This window comes from Gigantopelta aegis, chromosome 8 (genome assembly GCF_016097555.1).
Source record: "Gigantopelta aegis isolate Gae_Host chromosome 8, Gae_host_genome, whole genome shotgun sequence".
NCBI lineage: Eukaryota > Metazoa > Mollusca > Gastropoda > Neomphalida > Peltospiridae > Gigantopelta > Gigantopelta aegis.
Window position 1 is genome coordinate 40,520,204 of NC_054706.1, and position 17,337 is coordinate 40,537,540.

A 17,337-nucleotide genomic window follows, 5' to 3' on the forward strand; every position below is an offset into this window, starting at 1 on the left:
AATTCTGTGTATTTACTCTTGAGCAGGGTAGACTATGACGATGAACCCGAGGATGGAAAAGAAACCAAGCGCCCTTGTTACTGGATTAGTAGTTTTACAGAACAACACACACAGTCATATATAGAGCTTGTGACAGCAAGTGCCATTACCGTAGCAACATCGGATCCACTGGGTTTATAGCTGTGATCACGCACGCCTTCATATGACTTCAACAATGGTGTGATCTCCTTATGTCTGCAATCACATATCTTAAATTATTACATTTCTTGTCCAACAAAAGGAAATGAGATATTTTTTGGATTGGCCAATTCTAAAAATTGTGTTCAGATATTTAACATTTGACAGGTCAATCTTACTACATGTTTATTTTACCCAACTTGTCACCAATTACTGATGGAAAGAATTAACAGATCACATAAATAAGATCAAATACATAGTGACAGCAAACAGTCATGGGTGTATGGGGAATCTTTGATTTAGGGGGGGGGGGGGGGGGGGGGGGGGGGGGGGGGGGGGGGGGGGGGGGTGGTGGTCTGGAGGGGTTGATTTGCCCAAAATTTTACCGAGATAAAAACTGCCCGAATTTTTCCAACTGTTTTGCCCCAGGTCGTACGCCCATGCAAACAGTGACTATGGCCAAAACACCAATTTAATGTCTGTCTTCCCATTCAGCTTTGTATTTTATTTAGGCATTATGTTAATTATTCACTTTGGTCTACAACACCCTGTGTTCCTTTATTTCATTCCATTTATGTCTGATAATTTACAATAATATGGCACACATGCAAGAGCCATATTCAATTAGAAAAACCTCTTTGAGAACTGTAGCATATTTAATATGCAACTCATTTTATTATTTCTTTTAGAGCACATGCATAATTGTTATGCAATCAACAGGTGAAATCATTAGCAGGCAAATTCCAATGTGCCTAGCAAAAGTTACAATTTGATAATAAAATAAAGAACTTTTTAATAAGTATGGTGGAACACAAGCATGTCTCAGTACGTCAAATTTTGTGGAATATTTGTTTGGTTCCGTGACCTATGATCACTGAAACCAATCAAAAACCATTTTTCGGTAATCATAATAATGGTGGATTATTTGACATGATAATGAGTAATCGACATGCTACCAGAAACTATCACTTCTATCAATTCAGAGACCTGTATGGACGGGTTAATTGAATTTTGTCTGTAAGTGGTGCAATGGAAATAAAAAAGGGTACTCAGAAAGTATTTATCCCAAAGGAGATGATAGTGGATTTGGATTAGAAAGACATCAGCACTGTTCACTGAAGGACATGAGGACAAATGATCAGTACTCATGGGGTGTGCTATGGATGGTTCACATGTGAACTGCAAAAGGAAATATCATCTGAACTTCATTTTCCATGATGACATGGCCATCTTCAACTAGCAGCTCTCCTGGAATGCGTACACCCATTAAAAGACACACAAGTGAGACTCATTTTTACTATTCAAACTCAAAACAATATGGCTTTTTTCTGTTTCGTTTAACAACATCATTAGAGTACATCAATTTATTAATCACCGGCTACTGGATGTCAAATATTTGGTAGTTTTTATTGTTAGTCTTAGTGGAAACCCGCTACATTTTATACATTAGCAGCAAGGGATCTTTTATATGCACTTTCCTACAGACAGTACAGCACAAACCACAAACTTTGATATAACATGTGTGGGGCCCTGGTTGTGATAGGGAAACCCAATCAGAGAATGGGTCCATCAAGGAGGTTTGATCCTACGACCCAAGAATCTCCGGCGAGTGGTCTACCGAATGAGTCCGATCACATTCCCCCCTATTCTTATGCAAGATGAAAACTGCATCTAGATGCTAGAGCTAAGAACGCTATGCCCATTCAAGGTATGTCTATCGATATTACCACAATAGTTTCTGACATGAACCTCTGAACTAGTCCTTTTCCTAACTTTAACCCTAACCCTAACCCTAAGTTATCCTAGAGCCAAACCATGAAATCGACATGAAAGACGACTGGAGACAATAGCAAGACATCTGAGAAGCTATAGGCATGATATTTAGACTTACATAAGATATTTTATGAATATCAATTTAAGTATGATGACTACATTAACATTATTCTTATATTTTAAGCATAGTGATTTTTATTATTCATGCAAGTTCAGAACTGGAGAACCAGTTTGAGTTAAACATGGGCACCAGATTAAGGCAAGTGTTGAAGAAGATTAATCTATGAATTACTATCTGGCAAGATAGTTTTATTACTATACGCCCGTTTATGATGGGTCATATTATGGTATGGCGTTGTCCGTCCATCCGACTGTCTGTACATATGTCTGTTAACTTTTTCTTGTCCGGACCATATCTTGCATACAGATGCATCAAACCTGATATGTAGGAAACAACTTGGGATGTCGGTGTGTCGCATACTATTACAAGGTAACTGTGACCTACTTTTCAGTTTACTGCACATAACAGTAAATACTTGTCCAGACCATATCTTGCATACAGATGCATACAGGACCATCAAACCTCACATGTAGGAACAACTTGGGATGGCGGTGTGTTACATACATTTACTAGGTCACTGATGGTCCAAAACAAACTGTTCATCCATCCCATTGCAAAAATTTCACACCCGTAACATATTCATTAATATCTATGCCATGGTTATCCATTAAACTCCTGACAGGCGTATCATGTACCTCACTGGTACTCTTGTTTTTAATGTTTTTCTAACACAAACTGTGTAATTTGCAAAAGGTTACAAAGAAACTGAAACAAAACAAATGACCAAACTTATGTTTTTAGTCACTTTAAGGAAGACACATTACCTATGTAGTATATTATGGTGAAATAGTCTGATTTGCAGTCAGCGTCAGGGTGGGGAGCAGTAGCATCATTTAAACTGTACTCATCCCAAGGGAGTTATACTCACCAGGGCGAGGGTGTGAGCAGTCAAGTGTTAGTTTCTATCCCTGTGTATCAACAGATTTAAGTGGAGAACAATACAATTACTAATTTAAGTAATATATATAATGTATTATCAGATCATAAACAATTTACATCATAAATATTGATCTGCCTTTGAAATACAGTATTATGAAATATTACTTTTTTGATAAGCTTTTTTTAAATTTGTAACAATGTTTTGCTCACTAATATTTCCCTGATTCACAGTATTTATGATCAACTCTCACTCCAGTAAGTTAAATGTAGTTTTTTATACCCAACCACTGCTTACTGACCCAGCCTTGTCACGCTGGCAGGCGATGTCCACTGGGGTGTAGCCTGCCTTGTTCCTGTGATGGAGACTGCCGCAGCCCACTGCTCTCAGCAGCAACCACGTCAGATGACTGTGTCCCTCCTCAACTGTCAGATGCATTGGCGTGTTCCCAGCAAAGTCACCTTGGGTCAAGTCACTTCTCTAAAAAGAAATAACTGAAAAATGTAACAGCAGTTGAAATGTCCTCATCAAATTAAGTCTTACCATCATGAGAAATGTAGTATTCATGCAGGGATCACATTGAAAATAATTGTTTTAGCCAACTTTCACGTATGTACAGGATTTCCTTGTAAATTGTTCACAAGGGCTAATTTAAAGAAACATTTTATTAGCCAAATATTAAAAGTTGTAGCCACTTTGTACAAAAGTTTGCAATTTGCATTAGGCAGGGTGAGCCCTGGTCATGTATTCATTTTTTGTCCCCGAGTGCTTTGCAAGTGTTTGTAAACAAACAAGCTAACAACACAGTTGGATGTCCTTAAAGGAATACTTGGGTCTAGGCTTTTGGACTGGTATGCATAGGCACATTAATGCTTAATAATGTGTATTGATATATGAATCTCATAAATGATAAAAGCATAAAGGCTATTGTATATATGATCACAGCTCATTTGCTTCATCCCATTGAACCCACCCTCTGGTAAGCAGATAATAATTAATATATAACTTCAGGTGAAGGAAGGAATGTTTTATTTAACAATACACTCAACACAATTTAATTAGTTATATGATATCAGACATATTATTAGTGTTATTATTAATTCTACTATATTAGCATTTTTCTTACCATACTATTGTGTGTACAAGTCATGCTCTTCTAGTATTTAACTTTTATATTCTAATGTTTTTGTGATGAGGAATCAGGGCACCCCAACCCTGACACTGTAAAAATGAGCCGGGGGCCAATAAAATAAATAAAACAAACAAACAAATATTTGTTTAAGGGCAGGGCACCCATAAGTGTACAAAACGGAGGTGGGGGCAATTGCCTCTTAGTGCTGGAGCAACTCCTCAAATTCTGGCAAAAACGATATAGATATTCTGGCAAAAACGATAGAGATATTCTGGCAAAATGTTCCAACCTGAGACCTTTTAAAGATGTATTTCCATCATTCTACAAGCAAAATTAGTTGTAATCCATGTACAAATGCGTGGTGATTCGTGTGCACACCTATACAGCTGTTTGGCAGTAATGCTAATATGAATAAATATTGTCATCTAGATTCGGGCATGTTTGTTTAATTTGGGCAAAAAGCAGGCTGAACCCCTCCAAAAATGGGTTTCGGTACACCTGTAGGGGCATCAAGATCACTGTTTGCCCAATTTTCGCCTCCCCCACCTCTTTGCTAAGACGAGACAAAAATGAAAGCATGTCATTATAAGACTGCAGTCAGTCCTTGGTTTTTGAAAAATCCAGGCAAGTGGAAAATCACACACCTCAATATGCTAAGAGAGTGAAAAATTGCACTCTGCAAAATAAATAAAATAGGCAGTGTAGCTACGATTGAATTTTGGCTGGTACATCTACAAAATTGTCTATATTAAACCAGTATTTCGCAATTTGTTCAATAAAGAGAAATACCAGTTTAATGTCTGCATGGATGCCACTGCTATGTTTTTCATTTTCATTGTTTTGATAAAGGACCTTCCTATCAGCTAAATGAGCTAGTTTATTTTACATGTGCCGTTTGTCAAGTGTAATGTGCCCCGTTTTTCACACTCGTGACATTGAAATTACGTGTGCTGTATGAGCGCAATCGCACCCACACACACCTTATTGCTTTGAAATCAGTGGTACACTGATGTAGCCATGATTTTATATTGGGGAAGGGGCAACCCATATTGGGGGGAGGTGCAGCCCACACTATGTATGTATATATGTATGTATGAATGATTTTATAAAATTTTAACAGTTTTTATAAAAGAAGACTTGATTGGGTGGGTGGGAGCATGCCCCCCCCCCATCCCCCCCCCCCCTAAAATTAACATACAGTAATGTTTTAATTTTTTTTTTTTTGTTCAAAGCGAAACTCATGCCAATACTAGTACTGTACCTCCTTCCTGATCAGATACTTAAAAGCTTCTGCATGACCAAATCCACAAACTATATGCAGTGGTGACTGGAGTTTCTTGTCAACATCACGGAAACTCACACTGTGCACGGTTGACAAGTAGTGAAGCATATAGCTACAATAAAACAACAAACCACTAAGATAAGATGATACATGTTAATTTGTCAAACTAGTATGTGTGTGTGTGCGTGCGTGCATGTGTGCCTGTATGCATGCAAGCTAACAACCAAAATCATATATTAAATACAGTTTTATGTTTAGAATAGCAGTTTCTATATATTCAAAGTGTTTCTGGTCACCCTAATATCTTTAAGTAGCCCAAACTGGATAATATAGTATGTATATGTTAGACAATAAAGTGAAGTTTGATCCACTACAAACATTTCGCCAATCTCCATTGTCAGAAAGACCAGAAGTGAATAAACATTTTAATCTGTTAACACCTTATAACTGATGCATAAAAGGTTGAAAACAATTAAGATGAAATAAATACTAGTATCGTCCATAGGTACTTGATAACAGGTAATCTCCTATTTACCATATTAGCCATTATTGATGTTGCAGATGGGTATGTAGAAGTACCTTTGTCATCAAATAACAAAATGAAAACATGCAAATGAACCTTATGTGGTTAACAGTATTGAACATCATGCTTTGGGCATTTAAGCATTTCCGCATAGCTCTCACATCCGTGCATAATGTACATTTTAAAACACATAACTACATGAGAAATATGTAAAAACAAACTTGTACAAAATTAATTTTACAGCTTAAGTTGCATCATATGCTTCTTAAAAAATACCTTATGACGTTGATATAATCAGGTATGAAAACCCTTCATCAGGACCATTAAAAGATTATATACCCGACTTTCATCAAATACATTTTTTAATTACTTTGTATAATATCCACATTTTACATTTTATTGCATCTTAATAAATCAGCTTAGAGATTTAAAAAGTTTCCTTATTTTTTCAATATTTCAAGTCTGTTTTCAAATTTATATTTTTGCGTTGAGTGTGTTGGGAAAATGCCACCGTCACTGACATCTGCAAAATGCTTGTAACAATATAGGCTACATCTCAGTGGTTGGGACACTAATTTATGGAAATAAAACATGCTTTTTAATAATTATTATAAATATTCATCGTATTTTAAATTTCATGATACTATTTGTTTTATTATTATCTCTTGTTTTTTGGTTGACCATAACTATACTTTTAGGGGTTTGTATGTAGTACTGCTTTGGAGGCAGTGGAGCAGCGTGGACGGTGCCACCAGGGCAGTTGTCCTGGACGCAAAATTCTGGATTGGTGGAAGGGACTCGAGGAGTGAGTCCACTGGATAGGGGGTGTAATACTTGCCTTGCCCCGGGCACTGGCAACCCACGCTATGCTACATCAGGATTCAAACCCATGTCACTACAGATCTAAATACCCTAGAAATTCAGACTATAATGTGCTAAATACAAAAACCCCCAGAAAGAAATGTTTTATTTAACGACACACTCAACACATTTTATGGTTATATGACGTCAAACATGCTAAATACAATTTCATTAAAAGCAATCTCAAATATTTTGGAGAGAGAGAGAGAGAGAGAGAGAGAGAGAGAGAGAGAGAGAGAGAGAGAGAGAGAGAGAGAGAGAGAGAGAGAGAGAGAGGGGGTGATAGGTAGACAGAAACGGAGAAAGAGAGTGATAGAGAGATGGGTGAGAGAGAGGGGGGGAGGGGAGGGGGAGGGAGGGAGGGTGGAGGGAGAGAGAGAGAGAGAGAGAGAGAGAGAGAGAGAGAAAGTCACAGAGAGGGAGAAATGGTGATAGGGTCATATGGAGAGAGAGAAAAAAAAAAGACAGAGCCACAGAGAGATATTTTGTTAGTTTCTCTGATCATGTAATTGTATTGTTATAAATATCAAGAAGTAACCTACACAGAGCCTGTTTCTGATGCATGGTGTGTTATCCTCCTGCCATGTTTATCAGTAGTAGTAACATCACCACCATGCTTGGTTAGAATGTGAAGTACAGACGGAATTCCCCTTTTGGCAGCGTAATGAACTGGACTCTCCCCCGAGTCATTCAGTGTGTTAGTGTCAGCACCAGCATTTACCAGGAGAGCTACCACACTGATGTCTCCTACTAAACATGCACGGTGCAGGGCAGTGTTGCCATGCCAACCTGAATTAAAAAACATAATGGGCTGAATTTACAAAGCCTGTTTTTGTTAAACACAGATGTTTAAGCCTAGTAAATGTATGTAGATACATGTGTTTAAGCCTAGTAAATGTACGTAGATACATGTGTTTAAGCCTAGTAAATGTACGTAGATACATGTGTTTAAGCCTAGTAAATGTACGTAGATACATGTGTGTAAGCCTAGTAAATGTACGTAGATACATGTGTTTAAGCCTAGTAAATGTACGTAGATACATGTGTTTAAGCCTAGTAAATGTATGTAGATACATGTGTTTAAGCCTAGTAAATGTACGTAGATACATGTGTTTAAGCCTAGTAAATGTACGTAGATACATGTGTGTAAGCCTAGTAAATGTACGTAGATACATGCGTGTAAGCCTAGTAAATGTATGTAGATACATGCGTGTAAGTCTAGTAAATGTATGTAGATACATGCGTTTAAGCCTAGTAAATGTATGTAGATACATGCGTTTAAGCCTAGTAAATGTATGTAGATACATGTGTGTAAGTCTAGTGAATGTACGTAGATACATGTAAGTCTAGTGAATGTACGTAGATACATGCGTTTAAGTCTAGTGAATGTACGTAGATACATGCGTGTAAGTCTAGTGAATGTACGTAGATACATGTGTGTAAGTCTAGTGAATGTACATAGATACATGCGTGTAAGTCTAGTGAATGTAAGTAGATACATGCGTGTAAGTCTAGTGAATGTACGTAGATACATGCGTGCAAGTCTAGTAAATGTACGTAAATACATGCGTTTAAGCCTAGTAAATGTATGTAGATACATGCATGTAAGTTTAATAAATGTATGTAGATACATGTGTAAGTCTAGTAAATGTATGTAGATACATGTGTGTAAGTCTAGTAAATGTACGTAGATACATGCGTGCAAGTCTAGTAAATGTACGTAAGTAAATGTATGTAGATACATGTGTGTAAGTCTAGTAAATGTATGTAGATACATGCGTGTAAGTCTAGTAAATGTACGTAGATACATGTGTGCAAGTCTAGTAAATGTACGTAGATACATGTGTGCAAGTCTAGTAAATGTACGTAGATACATGTGTGTAAGTCTAGTAAATGTATGTAGATACATGTGTGTAAGTCTAGTAAATGTATGTAGATACATGCAAGTCTAGTAAATGTATGTAGATACATGTGTGTAAGTCTAGTAAATGTATGTAGATACATGCAAGTCTAGTAAATGTATGTAGATACATGTGTGTAAGTCTAAAACGGGCTTCGTAAATTTGGCCATTTGTTCTATTTACGCAAACTGAAATATATTTAGTGAAATAGTTTATTATACTATCAAGTCATTTATGCTGTTTTACAAGTCAGGTTGATGAAAGTGAAGTGCCTTGTCGTAAATGACTATGTTTGTTTACACTGTGCATACAGGAGTTGTTCAGGAGCTGACGTCACTTCGCATCAAGCTAGAATTCTGGACGCACCAAAAACAAAAGAAAATGGCTGCCCCCAATTTTTTTTTATTAACTCTAAAATTATGCGTTTTTCATTTGTTAAAGTGTCAGTATGTGTTGGTGGTCCGAGTATGCATCTTTCCAACACATAAGGCTCTTGTTTGAGTTTAGTTCCACTTTAAGATTATGATAGTAGGTATCCATAGTAACAATAGTGCTAAGATAATTTAATGGAATGTGTAAGGTTAGAGAGTATATGTAACACAACAAATAGAGTTAGAATAACATCCTGGGAATTGCCCCAAGTCTGTAAGGGTGGACTTGAGCAGTAAAGTTATAGCACATTATAGTTGTCCTGTTCTCATGTTTATTGTTGCTAAGACTTGGAACATATTTTGGCCAAGCCAACACAATGCAATATATGGTGTCAGAAGTGGGATATCTTGGGATGAGTAAAATTAAGTTCTAAATTAAAGAAAGGGGGATGTAAGGTGAGAGTATATCTAACAAGACTAATAGTTTGACATAATACAGAATGACATACAGGGGAGGTGCACCAAGTCTGTAATGATACCACTAGAGCACATTGATTTATTAATCATTGGTAATTTCGACATATAGTCTTAGAGGATACCAGCTACATTTTTTTCATTAGTAGCAATGGATTTATATATGCACCATCCCACAGATAACACATACCACATCATTTGATATACCAGTCATGCACTGGCTGGAATGAAGAAGTTTGTTTTGTTTAACAACACCACTAAAACACAATGATCAATTAATTATCGGCTATTGGAAAGGAAAGGAAATGTTTTATACTTTACCACTGGGCTATGTCCTGCCCACTGGCTGGAATGAAAAATAGCTCAATTGGCCCACCGACTGGGGTCAATCCTAGACAAAGCGTGCATCAGGCGGACACTTTACCACTGGGCTATGTCCTGCCCACTGGCTGGAATGAAAAATAGCTCAATTGGCCCACCGACTGGGGTCAATCCTAGACAAAGCGTGCATCAGGCGGACACTTTACCACTGGGCTATGTCCTGCCCACTGGCTGGAATGAAAAATAGCTCAATTGGCCCACCGACTGGGGTCAATCCTAGACAAAGCGTGCATCAGGCGGACACTTTACCACTGGGCTATGTCCTGCCCACTGGCTGGAATGAAAAATAGCTCAATTGGCCCACCGACTGGGGTCAATCCTAGACAAAGCGTGCATCAGGCGGACACTTTACCACTGGGCTATGTCCTGCCCACTGGCTGGAATGAAAAATAGCTCAATTGGCCCACCGACTGGGGTCAATCCTAGACAAAGCGTGCATCAGGCGGACACTTTACCACTGGGCTATGTCCTGCCCACTGGCTGGAATGAAAAATAGCTCAATTGGCCCACCGACTGGGGTCAATCCTAGACAAAGCGTGCATCAGGCGGACACTTTACCACTGGGCTATGTCCTGCCCACTGGCTGGAATGAAAAATAGCTCAATTGGCCCACCGACTGGGGTCAATCCTAGACAAAGCGTGCATCAGGCGGACACTTTACCACTGGGCTATGTCCTGCCCACTGGCTGGAATGAAAAATAGCTCAATTGGCCCACCGACTGGGGTCAATCCTAGACAAAAAGCGTGCATCAGGCGGACACTTTACCACTGGGCTATGTCCTGCCCACTGGCTGGAATGAAAAATAGCTCAATTGGCCCACCGACTGGGGTCAATCCTAGACAAAGCGTGCATCAGGCGGACACTTTACCACTGGGCTATGTCCTGCCCACTGGCTGGAATGAAAAATAGCTCAATTGGCCCACCGACTGGGGTCAATCCTAGACAAAGCGTGCATCAGGCGGACACTTTACCACTGGGCTATGTCCTGCCCACTGGCTGGAATGAAAAATAGCTCAATTGGCCCACCGACTGGGGTCAATCCTAGACAAAGCGTGCATCAGGCGGACACTTTACCACTGGGCTATGTCCTGCCCACTGGCTGGAATGAAAAATAGCTCAATTGGCCCACCGACTGGGGTCAATCCTAGACAAAGCGTGCATCAGGCGGACACTTTACCACTGGGCTATGTCCTGCCCACTGGCTGGAATGAAAAATAGCTCAATTGGCCCACCGACTGGGGTCAATCCTAGACAAAGCGTGCATCAGGCGGACACTTTACCACTGGGCTATGTCCTGCCCACTGGCTGGAATGAAAAATAGCTCAATTGGCCCACCGACTGGGGTCAATCCTAGACAAAGCGTGCATCAGGCGGACACTTTACCACTGGGCTATGTCTCGCCCCTCTTACATGTACATCTCAATCCAAAATAACAGTCAAACACTATAGGTTGGGTCCATGTTTGTGATTCATCTTCATGAACATCACAGGTAACCCCAAACAACAACTCTGGGGTGTTATAGTTATATTTTATAATATACTCTGTCAAAAAAGAAATGCATTGGCGAAATATTCATGGAATTATCTCTTTAATACAAAGTGGCATAATTTCGTTATTTATGATCATTTTTAACAGGCAAATTTGACACGAGTATGTGACAATGTTCTTGCTATGGACTGACGACAGTGGAGGCGTTTTCGTCACCAAACAGCGTCGCACAAGGGCGCTGAAATCAGTACCTTGTGTGGCCACCAGCAGCAACAATCACTGCGCGACATCTTGGCATAGACTGAATGAGTCTCTGAATCCGGGCACATGGAATCCTAGCCCATTCTTCCTGCAGTGCATGTGACAGTTGCGGAAGTGTCTGAGGCTCCAGGTCACGCTGGCATACACATCTGTCCAGTTCGTCCCATAGATGTTCAATGGGGTTGAGATCTGGTGATCTTGATGGCCATGGCAGCACATTAATGTTCTAATTTTTTAGGAAATCCATTGTTACACGTGCCGTATGCAGCCTGGCACAGTCCTGCTCAAAGAGTTCTCTCCGTCAATCCAAAATGGGAAGCATGTGACGGCAAAGAATTTCATCCCGGTAGCGTACAAGCTGTCAGGTTGCCTTGTGCGAACACAAGTTCACTTCTGCCGGTGTATGAGATGGCTCCCCACATCAAGACACTCCCTCCACCGAATCTGTCAACTTGGGCGACGCAGTTGTTGGCAAAACTTTCATTGTGGCGTCTGTAAACACGTTGTCATCCATCACGCCGCAGGAGAAGGAAACGTGACTCGTCGCTGAACCATACTCACCATCAGTTTCCCAAGTTCCACCCCTGTACATTTGTGCACCAGCTAACACGTAAATGTCGATGTTGACGTCACAGGACGGGGCCAACATATGTCTCCTAGCCCGTAAACCAGCTTCTCGAAGTCGGTTCCGAATGATTTGTGCAGACACCCGTCTCAAACTAGGTATTCGTCCAGCAGTGTTCGTTACTGTGGCGGAACCCGGATGTAGCGATCTTGTGCTGCAGTTGTTATGCGAGGTCTTCCACTTCTGGGCCGGTCTTCAGCTGATTGAAACTGCTGGTACCTGTCCCAGAGACGTGAAATGGTGCTCTGATGGACGTTTATGTGGCATGCAACTGCGATTCACCTAACTGGAGGCGGCCTATTGCAATGTTTTGATTCGGCAGGCTTAGTCTTGGCATCTTGTAACTCGTCTACGTCGAAATGGACATGAGGCACCATTGCGAGCATTGCAGCTTTAAATATCCCAATCTTTTCCCCGAGTTTCATGTGTATTCACCAAAATCTGACCATTTCACGCCGATTTCCTGAATTGTCGCACAATGTGCCACAACATGCGTTAAATTTGTTTTAGGGTGCATTTGGGAATGCTGTCCATTCCAGGAACATTAACACACATGGTCATTCGGCAACATTGTACAAAAACAACTTGATATTTTGTAAAATCACACTTTTCTTCTTTCCCTATCACCTATGCGTTTCTTTTTTGACAGAGTATATAGCCGTAGCATACTATGCTGCATAGCATTGTTTAATTAGGGGCATCTGTTAAAAACATTAAACTGGCCTTTAATTTCAATGCTTAATTTAAATAGGAGGGTTTTTTAAAAAAACCTCCAGCTACTAGAATGAATGACTCTTTTGGTCAATGCCTGATTTACATGCTTAGATTTACTGTCTACTGTACCTTTATGGTTAATTAGTTGGGGCTGTTGTTGGAGTATCTGGTGCACCACTGGTCCAGCACAGTTTGATATGGCTTGCATCAACACATTGAACTCAGGAGGCATGGCTTCAATGTTAAAATATTTTGTTGATTCATTTAATTCCATATTTTTAATTGTTTCTGACTGTCAAACACTGACATATGATTTATTTTTGGTTAACAGAATAAATGGACATTAACAACATATTTTGTTTAGATCGCCTGAAATCGGGCCTACCAGGTTATCAGCCACAAACAAATCAGCAGCCAGCAGTCACTAAGGCATTTTCTTCTCACCCGTTGTAACTCATATTATAGTGATTCGATTGGTTGAGCCTGTCGGTTTTTGTTTTGTTTAAAAAATGAATTTCGCCTCATATTTCCCATTAGTTTTAGACCATTACCCTTTCCACCGCAGATATGCCACCAATTTCTGTTTTAATTGCTTATATTTTTTATTATTAATACTAAATAATATTAATATTTTGATACATAAATTTGTTCTAATCACGGCGAGGAAATTTAGTCGGACATTTTACAAGAGAACCAATGTGTATTTGAATCTGTTGTATTCGAAGAGGTGTGTTCGTGAACATGTTCCCGTTCTCAAATTTCACGTACATAACCTCACCTGTAGTTCAAGTGTCCTCTAGTGCTATTTATTCACTGGCGTAGGAAGTGGGGGCGGGGGCATGCCCCCCCCCCCCCGACACACTTGTCAGATATTTTGCTTTATATTTGCTTTATAATAGTGTAAAAGTGTGTAAATATAAAAGTGTCCCCCTCCCCCCCACTCTTTGGCACCTTCTTACGCCATTGTTATTATATGTGATAATATATATAAGTAGTGCAGAGCGCACATTACAGTCAGTACTTTCTACGTCCGTTCAGATTAATATATAATATAATAGAATGACGCTAAAGAACACTCGCCTGGTGGTGTGATAAGAATGGTTAGTGAACACAGTTTTGAAAACATTGACAGTGTCCAATAATGAAACTATCAAACTATCAAATATTAAACTATTTCTTATAGCATCCATCTATTGAGTTACCTATAATATATACACCTAACACACACACACACACACACACACACACACACACACACACACACACACACACACACACACACACACACAGTGGAACCTCTCAAAACCGGACCCTACCTCTGTAAACCAGAATCCCCTCACAAACGGACGTTTTTCATGATCCTTTTTTAAATATCTGTACAGAATATCTGTACCTCTCTAAACCGGATACCTCTTAAAACCGGATTTTTTACTTGATCCCTAGAGTGTCCGGTTTAGTGTGTGTGTGTGTGTGTGTGTGTGTGTGTGTGTGTGTGTGTGTGTGTGTGTGTGTGTGTATTATTAATATAATTATTATTATTATTATTATTATTATATAAACTCACTAAATTACATTATCATGCCTATTGTTATTTATTGCTTAAACGCAATTAATTTCAGCCTAAGAAAAAACCCCACCCACCCCCAACTTCCCCCATAGGCCTACTTTATTGTCATACTGGTTTGATAATTTGCTTTTAGTTCATAACTTTATTAAAATATATCATAATCCTATTACGATTGCGGAGTTAACAGTATTTGAATAACCATTCTTTTTCCTTTTATCTTTGCACAACTTAGTGGCTGCTAGCTTGACCTTACCGATGTTGTCGCTATGTACAGTAGTCGGAAGTACACTTCGCTTTGTATGTAGCACACGCTATCGATTGGTTTATATCATGAGTTGTTGTGCAATGATAACTACGAATAATTAATTCGGAAAATATTACTTCCTGGTAGAAATTTTGAAGTAAGCTCAAACTAGCAGCCACTAAGAGTTGTTCAAAGGAAGCAGATATTTTATGCACACAAAATATTTATCGATTAGTATTTTCTTCTTAGTACTTCTTAATTCCACACCGCAGGAACGGTGTACGGCAGGAGTTAATTGCATACCAGGAAATGCTTGATTTTTATCACTAAAGTACGAATTCCTTTCGTTTTCACCGTGACATTTTTAGAAATATCTCAATACATATATTAATTAACTAACTAATCTGTATGTAATTTTAGACTGTAAAAATATAGTCTAATTGACTTAAATGCCGAAAATATTTTACAATTAAATTAACCCAATTTATATAATGATCTTATAATTTGAATAACAGCTCTTTTTGCTTTTGAAAGAGTTCTAGTATGTTGTAATGTCAAGTTTCGCAGTGAAATTAATACCAAGGTATTTATAACTATTTACAACTTTGATTTTAAGGTTTCCATTTTTCTCTAGAAGCAAGGCACCCACCATTTCTAAAGACAACAATATTAGTCTTATCTAAATTCACAGTTATACAAAGTCTATCAGCAGATTTCTTCAAATTATTAATTTGCGTTTGCAGTCAGCCAGGGGTAATTGATAACAAAACTATATCATCTGCAAAAAGGAACAAAAATAACTAATTTAAGTTAGGTAGAATTTGTACACCATATTTACTACCCTCTATTACTTCAGTTGCCAATTCATTTATAAAAAAAGAAAAAGCAGAGGGCTTATTTTACACCCCTGTTTTATACCTAAGGGACATTCAAAGAAATATGTAAAATCATGTGAATTATATCTGACACATGCCTTAACAGATGCATACATAGCTTTCAACATACCCATTTGTCTTACCGTGAATTCCTATAGTTCTTAAAGTATTCCACAATATATTTCTATTAACAGAGTCAAAAGCCTTGAAATCAATAAAAGCCACACACAACTTAGTACCTGATAGCAATCTCTTTTGGATTAAGCCATATAGAGTAAAAAAAATATGGTCAATTGTTGAGTAATTAGTTCTGAATCCTGCTTGTATATATACCCTTGTCAAAAACGCCATTAAGAAAAGGTATTAGAAATTTTATCAAAGCTACCTGTGATTCTTTCAATAATTCTACCGATATACCATCAATCCCCATTGCTTTCCCAACTTTAAGTGATTTAATAGCTCCAATAATTTCTTCTTTTGTAATTACTTGATTCATAGCTTGATGTTCTTTATCATTAAAGTGTTCGACTGTCAAGTTATGCCTATGTTAACATATTCATCAGAAGTATGGGGCCTTTCCAGTCTTCCTGAAATTGAAAAGTACATTTTTTTGTATGCAAACGTTTTTTATGTGTTCCCTCACAAACCCCAAATCTAATGGTGTATTCTGAGACTGGTTGTTATCCCCTTTACATTATAACCATTATCAAAACTGTTAAATATGGACACGTCTGTTACAGCTACCTTCTTCTAGGCTATGTAAACAAACATACTTAATGCTTTATAATTTTTCTTGCAAAGGTAAAAATAATTGGGCAAGTCAGATGGAAAGTATTTTATGTCGTAGTGGCTTTGGCTATGTATGGCTATATCAAGACATTGGTGATGTTAAAATATATAGTTCTAAAAGCTTTAAAACATACACTATCAGGCGTATAGTTACAAGAATGGTTAACAGATATAAATAGTAGTGATATATATGAAATATATAGATCTTTTAAATCAACTATACTTTTAAAAAAACATTTGGATTGGAATATACATCATTTTAGAAATGCACTCACAAGATTTAGATTAGGCTATACAATTATCAACACTCATAGAAATAGATACAGACATGACTTGCCCAAACAGTGTCACTATTGAGATGACATATTGGAAGATGAATTCCATTTTTTGTTTATATGTCCATTATATAGGGATTTAAGGATAAAATATCTGTCTCCAAAATACAGGTGTCAACACAGTAGATTAAAAATTATAATTTTATTAAATACAGAATGTCATACACAGAAGTGGAATTTAAGTAAATTCATTTGTGAAGCACTTAGAATTCGGGAGGTATTATGTAATAGTTAATTCATTTCATTTGGTTAGTATGCATAGATATTATGATTGGTCTTCATATGTCATATGTATGTGTTGATGTCTGCGCTACTCTTCTTGTAACAGGGTGGTCAACCCTAACAATGAAATAAATAAATAAATAAATAAATAAATAAATAAATAAATAAAAATAAATAAATAAAATAAATGCCGAAAATCTTATGTTTTTTCTTTTGCCATTCACGAACAGCATGAGTAAACGGTACTGGTTCGGTGTCCACCGTAGCACTTCAGTTCTCTTTCACAACAAAAACCACATACTGCTATTCATTACATCTAAAATTGAATGCATAACCTTTTTT

At 38.1% G+C, this 17,337-nt stretch overlaps 1 protein-coding gene across 1 annotated transcript; it reads right to left on the minus strand.

Annotated features, from left to right (window-relative positions):
* Nucleotides 1–77: 77 nt before the first annotated feature.
* LOC121379663 (serine/threonine-protein phosphatase 6 regulatory ankyrin repeat subunit C-like) lies at nucleotides 78–13,393 on the minus strand. The gene is made up of 5 exons (XM_041508311.1): nucleotides 13,093–13,393; nucleotides 7,289–7,535; nucleotides 5,342–5,474; nucleotides 3,250–3,428; nucleotides 78–234 (listed from the first exon to the last, which is right to left on the minus strand). The coding sequence occupies exons 1-5, from the start codon at nucleotides 13,235–13,237 to the stop codon at nucleotides 78–80; spliced, it is 861 nt and encodes a 286-aa protein (XP_041364245.1). The 5' UTR covers nucleotides 13,238–13,393.
* Nucleotides 13,394–17,337: the final 3,944 nt, after the last annotated feature.

Excerpts from the sequence above, each read along its gene's own strand:
- LOC121379663 (XM_041508311.1), bottom strand. The coding sequence starts at position 13,237 with ATGGAATTAAATGAATCAACAAAATATTTTAACATTGAAGCCATGCCT. Across the intron at positions 5,475-7,288 it reads GCATCAGAAACAGGCTCTGT|CTATATGCTTCACTACTTGT; the intron begins GTAGGTTACTTC and ends GTTTTATTGTAG. Across the intron at positions 3,429-5,341 it reads AGTATCTGATCAGGAAGGAG|AGAAGTGACTTGACCCAAGG; the intron begins GTACAGTACTAG and ends ATTTCTTTTTAG.